At 32.2% G+C, this 12,742-nt stretch overlaps 1 protein-coding gene across 6 annotated transcripts in view; it reads right to left on the minus strand.

The window, feature by feature from the left end:
• Erbb4 (erb-b2 receptor tyrosine kinase 4) overlaps positions 1–12,742 on the minus strand; it is a 1,041,723-nt gene that overhangs the window by 339,166 nt on the left and 689,815 nt on the right. For all 6 annotated transcript variants that reach the window (XM_078017961.1, XM_005331866.4, XM_005331864.4 and 3 more), the window contains exon 4: positions 4,294–4,428. In XM_078017961.1, the coding sequence (XP_077874087.1) occupies positions 4,294–4,428 (135 nt within the window). The remainder of the gene's footprint in view (positions 1–4,293; positions 4,429–12,742) is intronic.

The raw sequence follows: 12,742 nt of genomic DNA on the forward strand, positions 1-12,742 counted from the left end.
CCCCATGCTAACCAGACTTGGTGCACATGCAGTGTATCTTGCTCTCTAAAGGGAGTTGAAGACAAGGATTCTGGGGACCATGACCAGCCACATTCTCATACAGAGCCACATTCCTGTGCAGGAGATCCTTTCCAACGGCCTCTTTACCAAGGACTTTCACAAGGCCTTCCTTCTGCACTTTGGTTGAAATGTCCTCCAGAGGACAAGACTCAGGAGGAGGAGGTGGTGTCTCTGGTTTAGCTTCTTGCCTATGCTATCACATTAAGGGTTAAAATCTTCATTGCTGACCACTCCATTGTTTGGCAGCTCAGCCCTCAGCTCAGCTCTTGACCTTCTCCCACTATAGATGAGGAAATTGAGGTACTGGGAGCACAAATGTCTTTCCCAAGGTCAAAGAGCAAGTCAGCAGCAATGTCAGGTTTCAAAGGAGGCAGTTTAGGTCCCAAATCCATTCTCCTAACTATACAATATTCTCCATTGAGAAATATCATTGTCTGTTTTCCCATATGAATGTTCTAATAAATTTCATTTGCTTAATTTTTAGAGGGTAACTTATTTTCATCCTTTTGATATTCTCATGGTAACAGAGGTTGTTATTACAGTGTTCCAGGTAAATGAAACATCATTCATTGTATGATGACTACTCTTTGAAGGTTTAGTTTATTTATTAAGCCATATTTATGGACATATATAAGAATGTTAGAATGTAGCATCATAATGTGTCTAGGGTTGTATGGAAATATAAAATTAAAACAAATATACTCATCTCCCTCACTCTCCTGAAGTTTGGATCAAGTACATTCTGGAAAATACAACTTGGTTATTATTCCTAAATCACATATTTTTGAAGAAATAGTGTAATTTCAAATTGTTTTTGTAGATACTTCAAATGTTTTCTTCATTGTTTCAATTATACTCCAAATAATAGTCAACAAAAAGTCAGGTTGTTCTTAAATTTTTTTATATATAACAATTAGTTCTGTACAAAAAGCATATATAAAGAAATACTTTGCAATATGGCTTAATACTCAACTATTCTCAAATTCTTTGTGGTAAAATTGTATGATCTGAAGATATTCTCAAGTATAACACATTAATGTCCCTTTTTTAAATGCCAAAGGAAAATTAAGCACATGTATTTCACTTGATAATTATTACATATATAGATTATAATATAAATAGAACATATATATGATAGAAACTTTGTAGCTTATATCAATATAAATTAAATTAAGTACATAGATATATATTGCTATTTATTGAAAAAGACCAAAAGTAGTTTTGTAGCATCTCTGGATTTATTTCTGACTCGTTCTTTTTTATGTATGTGATGGATAAAAAAATGGATTCATATAGCTTTCCTATTTATAAACTGCTATGGTTTGAATATTTTTGTCCTTCTCCAAGCTCATGATGAAACTTAATCCCTAAAATAACATTATTCAGAGGTGAGGCCTGGTAGAAGGTGATAGGGGCTCTGCTCTCATGGATTAATGCTACCATATGCCCTATGAGAAATAGCACTCCTCCCTTCTGTATGATGGGGCCATTTCTGGAACCATTTTGGAGTTGAGACTAGCCGTTAGCAGATGGACTTCTCAGTCTCTAGAATTATCCCTCATAAATGACCCGTCTTAAGTATTCTGTAACTACAACACCAATGAATTAAAATATGAACTTATTTCTTTCATTTATTGATTTCATCAGTAAACATGTTATCTACCTGATATGTGCTATGACAAGGTTCACAAGGTGTTTCCATTTCAAAATGTAAGACCAAATGCCAGTTTTTATCTTGGGTCATTAAGGGGCCTCAAGAAAAAAAAAATATACCTAATCTAGCCTGGAGTAAGGAATGCTTCTGAAAGGAGATGGCACCTGATGAATGACTTAAAGCATGACTATCTGGCAAAGGTTAGACAAAGGGAAACACAAAGAAAATGTGATTTCAATCCATAGAGTTGAATAATAGGCAGGAATTTGCTGAAAACTCTAAGTCATTGGGGTTTGTTTAGACTTGACCTTATATTAATCACAGTGGCAATGTTTTAGACAGGGTCATATCACTGGACAGAGTGAAATCTAACAAATGCAAACTTTTTTTTTCAGGTGAATTGACCAGGATTGGAAGTAAGAAGAGAAAATAAGCACAGAAGCTCCTAACCAGGAGGTCTATGACTCCTAAAAGGATTGTGCCTATAATTTAAGAGAGCTTGAACTTCAATGGGGTAATGTTTCTATTTACTCATAATTGTAGTAAGAAAAAATGATAGGATAAAAAATGTCATCTCAATCATTTTTATGTGTTTGGTTCATTGATGTTAGAAGTTATAGTCTCATGCAACTGATCTCAAGAACTTTTTAATCTAGCAAAACTGGAACTATATACCCATTCAAGAGCCACTACATTTATCCTTACCTCCAGGCTCTAAAAAAAATGACCATTCTACATTCTGTTTAAGTTTCACTACTCAAAATATTTCACATAAGTGGAATTTTACAGTATTTGCCTTTTTGTGAATGGCTTATTTCCTTTAGCAGGATAAAGCCAATATTTAAAGTATAGCCAATTCATTACTATCAGTATGCATAGTGTCATGCATTACATATGATGTGTCAGCAAACAGATCCACTATGTAAGCAATAAAACTTTGGTAACAATTGGTGATTAATTTGCAAAGGACCACTAGTTAAGAACTCACTCTGCATTCATAATTTTTGCACCTGCAATTATTTGTATGCAAAAACAAGTGCAGCCACAACTGCCTAATTATAGGCACAACCATCCAAATTAGCCCCCCCCCCAAAAAGAACAATACAAAGAGATACCATCTGTGAAAGTGCAGTAAACCCCTCAGACCTTTCCTGCTCCAAATCCTGTAAGGCTGGTGGGCACATTTCCCTTTTGGCTTTTGTCTCAAGCTTTATTCATGCCTGATCTCATTCATGCCTTACAGGCAAGTCATTCTGATGAACGAAGAGGAGTTCATAGACCTTTCCTCTTATCAAAACCTATGCTCACCTCCCTCTCCAATATAATGCCTACCATAGTATGAGCAGACTGAAAACGGAAGCCCTTCCTGAAGTGCATCATTTGCATTGTTAGTGCAAGGAGATTCAATTTTTTATTCACATGTATTTTACATAGTCAGGAACTTGAATACTGTAAAGACAGAATCTTATACAAATTTCTGATTAAAGGTGACAAGAAAATTATGTTACTCTACTTTTTCAGAAAAGGTTTTAGCCATTTATTAAAAACAGAGCTGTCAGTTTTGATCAACTATATTCATATTTCCACATTATATTATTAGGCCCATCATAAAATTTAATAATTGTCCCTTGGAGTCTGATTTCCTGCAAAAGCATCATAACATAATCAGTAGTATGGCAAATAATTATTGAACTATGTGGAGACAGTTATAATTTCAGGTGGGGAATATATAATAATAGCTGAGAAATTTAAAACCCAGGTAATTTCTTGATAAAGTTTCTGTTCTCATTCAAATGTCAGTAATAATAAATGTGTGAACAACAGTCTACATTATGAAAATGAAATAGATTTCAAAGAGAATAATTTTCAAAGGTTTTAATGACAGTTCAAATGTTACTTACCTATGATTTAGACTTATTATATAGTTTAAATCTGATAAATCCTCTGTGGTCTAAACAATATACATTTTCAAATGAGGAATAAGAAAATTTATTAATCTAAAGACAAAACCCAGAATGTAAATACATTTCTTTTAGATGAAAACTATTTATATCTATATTTAGACTGTGTGAAATTATCATAAAATATTAACATGATGGCTTTAGGGATAAACGATGGCTTAGGAATTCTAAATATTCACTAGTTTTTATTTTTCTAATTTTTAATTTTGTTCAAAAAACATATAGTAAATAGGAAGGTAAATTTTTGTTCTACTACCTTTTGCCCAGTAGGGAGAGTCATAAAAGTTAAAGCAGTAGTTAGACATTAGCCTTAAGTTTGTGGACAATGACGCCCATGTTTGGACACTGGAAATAAGATTCAGTGTTTCAGATTGGGCAATAAGGAACCATTGTAAGAGAATGAGAATTTGTGAAGGGAAACCATCATTCCACAATTGAAGATTTTTAAAATTAGAATTAAAAGGTTGGCTGGCCATTTGTTCTGTGATATATAAATGCATATTTCAATCAATACAACCCAAGTTCAAAATATTATTAATGGCATGATAAAAATAAGTTGATCATTTTCACATGACATAAAAGAACATTTTGAGACATAAAAGAGATAATGGTACTCACATCCTGAGCTTCCGTTTGTTGATACCAGAGTCAAATTGGAAGGCCATGGATTTCTAACAATATCTTGCCAATGAATGGTGTCTGCGTAACAAAGAAATTTGTTCTGGTCTACATAGACTCCACCATTTAGAATTTCTGCAGTGAATAAACAAACAAATTTGTTGGTAAATTGCTTGTTGATGAAAAAGTAGTCAATAAATATAGTTTACTCACATTTTTTCAATGCTGAATTAGAGCTACACTGTTAATCACCAAGATAGCTTAATATATTTCACTGCATCACATTTGCAGAAATGTGAAAAGATTGAAAAGTGCAGACGAAAACAATAACCATTGAATCCTAACATTGAAAGAGAAACACTTTCAACATGTTGACATATATATTATTAGTTTCTTCCCTAATTTTCTGCTCCCTGCAATTGGACTAGTATTGTCTATAATATTTCACAATCTGCTAGTTTGGTTTAATATTATATAGTAAACAATGAGTGGCAATTGATTATTATTTCAATGAGAATATAATATTCCAGAGTACAAATTAAACACCAATTATTAAATTGAAACTTTCTTGTCTTATCATGTGAAAGTTTATGTCAGTTTAGTCTTTAAAATAAATTTCCACAAAATGCTATACCAATGCCATAGAATGTGAACCATCTCAAGACTTTTCATGCAAATCATTAAATGTTTGTTCCAAGAGGCTTTTTCAGTAAATATGACATTGCCTGGAGTCAGTTGGTGAGTAATTAGTCTGACATGGAAGTTAAAATTAATGCTTCTATCACAACTATGCTCTTTGTCATCTCAAACTGAGTGAATAGAATTGTTAATTATTCATTAGGAATAACATAAAGCAATATCTGCTGAAAAAAACTCTTTGATATTGGGCTGGGATTATAACTCAGTGGTAGAGCATTTGCCTAGCACATGTGAGGCACTGGGTTCAATTTGTAGCACCACATAAAAATGAATGAATAGGGCTGGGATTGTGGCTCAGCGGCAGAGCACTCGCCTAGTACTGGTGTGATCCAGGTTCGATTCTCAGCACCACATAAAAAAAAGGCATTGTGTTGTGTCCATCTACAAAAAAGATTCTCTTTTAAAAAAATAAAATAAATGAATAAAAATAAATGTATTGTGTCCATCTGCATCATAAAAAAAAAGAAAAAGAAAATAAAAAACTCTTCGATACTTTGGAACATGGGCATGAGCAAAACTGGGCTTAATTAACTTGTCCCCTGTGAATAATGTCTGATTATCACATACATGAATTCTTTTCCAGATAGCTAAAGTCATTCAGAAAAATAAAATAAAATAAAATATTCCCTCTGAAAATTTTCTTATTTTTTTACAAAATTGTCTGTAAATATGAATAGCATCTTCCTGCCTAATATTTACCTCATTTCCTCCTCCTTGTGCAAGAAAATATATTTTAGAATAATCATGCATCAGTCCATTGAGTGGTCAGTTTCAACTTAAAATGAAAACTGTAGGTTATACAGATACAAATTATATTTTCTTACAGAATAAGAAACCTTAAGGTGGTGATTGTAGATATTAGTTTAGCTACTCCTTGATGCCGACTTCCTGCTCTGCCACCCTGCATGTTGGTTGTATTCATTCTAGGCACAAAATGGCTGCTGTGTTAAAAATATCTGATTTGAAGTGAAGGCAGGATGAAGACAGAAGAGATTTTCTCCTAGTGAAATTCTGACATTCTATATTGCAAAAAGATGCTCTTTTTAAGAACTATATCTGCATTTTATTGGACAGAACAATGTACTATGACTATTTCACAAGAGATGAGGAAGCAACATTGTAGGGCCGTATTACAATTAGGAAAAAAAAAACTAGTAGGGGTGTTAGTGAGGAAGGAGAGAGATATGAATATTGGGAAGGCAACCAACTCTGTCTCCCATAGTAGCACAGATGAAATCATCTCATTTGTGTAGTACACCAAGCCAAATTTTTAAAAGTCACCTTAAACAAAGAGGGAGATAAAAGAATGAATGGAATATCTGGCACTACAGATGAGTGCTTGTGGAAGCAAGATTGGTGGGCACATCCAAAGTGTCTTCCAACATTGCATGTTTAAAACCCACGAGATTAATGTTGATCTTGCAGAGCTTTCCACATTTAAAATCAGACCTGTTCTCATCATCAATCCTTTCACTGACTATTGCTTCCATTTTCTCAGGAGAGGTGAAAAAAGAAACAAAAAGAAATTAGATCATCTTTCTACTTCTAAAACTCAGTTCATTATTTTTCATGACCTAACCATACAACTTTCATCAAAGCAGACGGGAGATGTAAAACCTAAAGAAAATTGTGAAAATGGATTTCTACATTAATGTTGGCATTAAGCTTCCATCTAAGAAGTGTGACAATCTCATACTAATAGCTTTCTCATGAGACATTAGGTGACGCTCTCCAGCTCTAGGAATAATTCTTCATTAGATGATAAAGAAAGGAGATCCTGACTGCTATCCAGGAAATGATGGCTATTTTTCAGTCTACATTTGGAAACATTTTACTTTTAAAAAACATAAAGAGAAAGGTAATAGCTCAAACATTATGAAATATCTGTATTTTTCAGGAGTCACATTTTAATTCAAATTGTTCATGCTGAAGAAACACAGGATCCATCTCCAACATCCTATCAAAAAATTTAAAATAAATTATATTATACTGAATACTAATCTTATCAAATCCCTTTCTTCAACAATATTAATCTGTTAGCATTGCTGACATTTGTCTCTTAGACATATTCTGTGAAAATGCTTGGCTTATACTTGGAAAAGAGATTTGGAAAAGAGATGATAATGCTTTAAGTATAATCTTACATGTAAAAATTTCAAATTGAGGTATAATCATGATATAATCATGATCAATGTAGATCATACTTCTTGCATCACAAATCCAAAAACCAGCATCTGCTAGCAATTCTGGTTTGGAACGTTTATAAATTTCTAACTTTTAACATTAGATAATTTATTTGTGTATCTGTGTATCCCCCTACCTGGCCAGTAGTCTTTTATCTTTTTGGTATACATCCTATTCTGCTTTTGAATGTCAAAAACGACACAAAGAATGTATATTTGCATTGACATTCACAGAAGAGTTTTAATGTACACTTTGTCTTTCATTCTCTTTTGATTAACTTGATAATGTAAATATTTCTCAAGAAATTATGTTACAATTGCAATTATACATTTAAAATTTTTCTTTAATTTGATAACTTTAAAAAATTTCAAAATGTTAATAATTTGGTGAGAAAATATTTTATTAGGTTTATTTCTGGACTAAGAAAATTTTAGGGAATAGATTCTGGGTAGTAAGAAAGTTCTTAGAGATATACACCATTTACTTGATGGAAGAGATGTCTAAAGTCTCTTATGCCTTGGTTAACTAAGGATATTGGACTGTATTTTTAAAGAATAGAGTTAATAAAGAGAAATGCTTTGTAAGATATTTATTCCATAAAACAGCAGTAAGCTATCTCCCTATATTTAGCTCTATCTAAACACACAAGATGAGTTGCTTTCATAAGTTTTGTTAAAGGTGTATTAGAAGGAATCACCCTTGCTATATGAACACTTTCCCTCCCAATAACATGAAATAAAGTAACTAATAATTAAATTTTAAGTGCAGAACAAAAGAGAAAATTTCCAATCCTGAAAAATATAGGCAAATGTGGCATAAATTTGACTGATACTCAAAAATGCATAAAACCTGGAAGAGCTCAAAGAATCAAAGAATCAAAATAAAAAAGGATGTTGAAAAAGTGAATGAGCTCAATGTAATCTCATTCTATTGTATTTCACTTCCACGGTAGAAAATATATCCGAGAAAATTAAGAGAGACATAAATAGATTCTTGGTCATTTAATCAATTGGTAGAAAAAAACTGCTATGAGTTTTCTTATCATATTATATAAAAATATTTCCGGCAAGTTCACAAAACAGAGCTGCCTCTTCTTAATAAATGTCATGCTTAAATATGGTAAGATACATTAGATATGACATTCTGTTAAAAAGTATCATTTCATTACTGAAAAATTCCATTAAACACTTAAATATGTTTGTGTCTCAAACATTTCCTACTAGATTAATGCATGAAAGTGAGTAAAATATGCCATGAATCTTTTTATGTTTAAAGTAAATTGTAATCTACATTAGTCTCCACTATGACAAATTTAACTTATATATAACACACTATTTATAACTGAACTATAATTAAACTAAGTTTCATGAAGGCAAGAAATATTTTCCATCGCTGTTTCATCAAACCTAGGCAATAGTTACCCAATGAATACTTATTAGATGCACCTGGGGGAAAACTGTACCATGGAGTTTGTTGCCACATTAATAAGTTAACTTCTGCTATAGTTCCTAATTTTAATTATATACTGACTAAATGAAAGTTACCTTTTCCCATGAATGCTCTATAGGTCATCTTAACTGGTCTGCTTCATTAAGGTAAGGCTTATTTCTGTTTTGTTCAAAGCTGTATCCCCAGTTTCTAGTAGTATGCACAAGGAGATACAGCAAATAGTTGTTTAATTTAAAATGTATATGTATTTTGAGCATAAAATAGAGTTCTTATAAGCTGAAATGGAAATAGCTTTTATTATATAAAATACTTACAACTGATATAGTTCAGAATTACTGTTGACAACATGTTTTTATTTATGAGGCACATTTAGAAATTTTCATTATTTTTTTCCAAACCTACATTATGCACCAAACTCAATTATTAGTCACCAGCTGAATAATAATGATTTTGAGCTATTCCAGACCAAATTTCCCAAACTGGTACAAATAACCAAGTATATGCTATTCTCTTATGCTGCACAAAAACCTAAAAGTATTTTTAAATATTGAACTGTAAGTCTATTTCATATGGCTCCTTAATTTAATTTTTAGAACAGTGTAAATTGCTAATATGACACCTGAAAGAAAACATAAAGTATTTGTGTCTTAGCCTTCCAATCCTCAAAGGTTGGCCATAGACCACTTCTTTCCTTGATTCCCATTTGCATAAATCTAATGAAGGAAATGTTTGTGTTATTTAGATGATTTCTTTTGTTCTCTTCATTTTTTTTCAAGTACTAGTTATTATGATTAAGGTAGGAATGAATGCCCATTAACAATATCATTGGCATTTTGCAAATATATGCTTTTAAAAGAAAGTGTGACAAAATACTGAATAATATTTTACTCTCTCCTGTAGGAAGTGGTTTTATAATGATGTGACATTCTTGCTGAAAATACAGATTAATGTGACCTCCTTAGTAGATTTAAGAAGTTGATACAATTGCTTTGACCCCATGCATAATTTGTAACATCTAGTAAGATTGAACATGTTTTTCCAAAATAAAGATCATAATCGTAAATGCAGGTAATCATATGATACTTTAGTCTTATGATTTGTTATAAGAGAAACATTTCACTTTAGCTCACACATCAACCAACCACAATGATATAAGAAAAACCTAATAAGTAGAAATAAAATACTTAACATTAATTTCTGACTACATATCTAAAAGTCTTCCTTTTCATGAATGTATCTTCAAGTCAACCTTAGTATTCAAATGATTATAAAAATAAATAAATGTTAAAAACACTTCACTTGTGTAATTATGGAGAGGGCATTTAAATAATGTATGTATCTGACTTATATTACCTAAGCCAAAGGGCACAACCCAGAAGTTAAAATAGAAAGTGGCAAAAGCCTATTTTCAAGATAAAGGTATAGGAAGCAGTTACAGGAACATTCTTAGACATAAAGCAATATATCTTTCTCACTATCATCACCTGAAGCCACACAAGTCTGTTGGCAGATAATGATACAGAAGTAATATAGATCACATCATCCACCTGTGATACTCAATACATCATCTTGGGAATGGACTTGGCCCAGAGATTCCTGTATCTTTACCAACTCCGAACTTTCAGCTGGGAGCACAATGAATTGCTGCTACCCCACTGGGTCAGCCCTCAAGGTTCATTATTAATAAGCTGAGACTCTAAAGGCTAATGAGAACCGGGTGCTTGAGGAGACAATGGCTCATTCATCATCAATCAAGCTTTGAAGTTTTTATACAGATGATTTAAGGAGAGTTGAAGTGTGCAAAATTGAAATGTCACATTTGTATTGGGAGGGGGTAGAGGGTGATAATGTAAATGAGTGATGCAACCTCTGTATTTCAGCTCGATGATCAGAGTCAAAAGCTCATGGATTCAAATAACAAGTGTTGTTATGTAGCAATGGACAGGGTTTTTTTTTTTCCTTTTTTATCAGAACAAGGCAACTTCAAGAAGAAATTATTAGACCCATGGGCTGAAAATCAGCTTAAGAGAGAAAATTATTTTAAAAAAGAAATCTTGATTTCAGTTGGAGTTGGTAATGCTTGCCACAGTGTCCCAGCTCATTAATACATACTTCAGGGTCCACTACAACTCAGCTTGAGTTGTTTCAGCTTAGAGTCCTGGTTCCACTGTCTGCTGTAGCCATTTTTTAGTTCTTGGGTTACCCCTCCTCTTGCTTCTGCAACATACATTATCTGAACCGACATCTGACATACAGCAAATTCTACCTTACCTTCTATTAATTATTTTGGGTACTAGACTTGTCTCTCCTATCTTAACATAGGACCTTCAAGAATAAAAACAATGAAAACATCTTTGTGTTCCTAGTGCCAAAGAAAGTGTCAACCACATGATAGAAATTCAAATGTTTTTGATGAATATGATGATAATGATAGCATCTTTAGAAGATGACTAACATTTGTTAAAACCTAATGATAGCATGTTAGTGCTATGCACTAATGTTTACATTATAAATCATTTAACATATTGAATAAATTTATGAAGGTATCAGTGTATTAATTCTTCCTATACTTTAAGATAGAAGTAAACTAGTTAAACTCATTGATAACCTATGCAAAATAAATAAACAAATAAAATTAAAGTGTGTGTTTTAGTAGTCTTTAAATTATGAATTTAGGATTTCCATCTCACATTATTCTTTAGTCTCAATATGTATGTCAATGTATACACCAGCATGTCTAATATTCTTCTTTTAAATTTTTTTTCACAAACTTGCATTCTCCTTGCATATCCTAATTCCAGTTAAAATCAGAATAAAATGTTATAAAAGTAACCTATATTCAAAATTTAAGATATGTCATTAGTTTCTTCATTTCTGTATCAAATCAGTCATGAGCCTCTAAGGAACATTCCTCATCGTGTTTCTTTTTATATCCACTGATACCCCTTAATTCAGATTCTATTGTCTTATGGCAGATGTAACTTTTGCATCTAATCTATTCTGCCTACAAATCCACCTTTCATATTAAAGTCCTGATATATTCTATATTATAGCTAGTTTGATATCCCAGTGGGGGAATGGGGAGAGAAAGAGAAGGGATGCAACCTCAAGATAAGGGCTTTGAAATATAAAAGCAATAATACTGAATCTAGTCAACTGGATAAAAGTAAGTTCAAAATCTAGTTTTGACTTTCTAAATATATGATCTTGTCTACCTTTATGAAGCTCAGTTTGCACAACTCTGTAATTGGAGAATTTGTACTCAGTATCTCTCACATAGTTGTTAATTTTATTGTACTTTATGCTTGATAACTGTTTTAATATTTGTTTACTGATTAGCATAAACAAGGGTTATATTTCTTTTCTCTATTTAATTTCACATCATGTTACTCAATCCTATATTAGACTATGGTTTTAAAATATGGTTTTATTTTTCTTGCATATATAATTTTGTCTAAGTGATTCCAGCCATTGTGGAAAATCCACAATCATCAGAGGCAGAGTTAATTTTACTTGTTTCTCTGCCATCTTTAATATAAGAGGAGGATCCAAATGGCAAAACCATGCAAAAGATAAAGGGAATTTTGAAAGAGGAAAAGAATAGAAGATGATTACATGTCATATCTTAATAAAAATTCCTGCAAATTTCCACAAGAAAATTATATTCATGGGAATATTGGGAGACAACTAGTAATCTCTGTCATACTAATTTAAAAGGAATCTGGATTTTTTGGATATTCATGACACATAAATCTGTGACTTGAACAAATATAAAGGGTTTTTTTCCTAAACATTTTTGTTGAAGTATTATACATATATGTATATATATATACATATATACAGATATCTATGATGTATTTCATATATTAGAGATAGATGTACATGTATCAATTAGCTCTTACAAACTAGACACACTTTGTTGTAAGCATTCAGGTCACGAATTAGAACATACTCAGGCCATAAAAGCCTTTCACATATTTCCTCCTCATGTCACTCCCTCTTAAAACCCTTGACTGAGACCCTGCTGCCTATTTTTGTATTTTACATAGATAATGTATTCCTTGGTGTCTGGCTCCTTTTGTTCAACATTACTTTTGTGAAATTCATCTATGTTATT

Source organism: Ictidomys tridecemlineatus, chromosome 7 (assembly GCF_052094955.1).
Source record: "Ictidomys tridecemlineatus isolate mIctTri1 chromosome 7, mIctTri1.hap1, whole genome shotgun sequence".
In the NCBI taxonomy this organism is placed as follows: Eukaryota; Metazoa; Chordata; class Mammalia; order Rodentia; family Sciuridae; genus Ictidomys; species Ictidomys tridecemlineatus.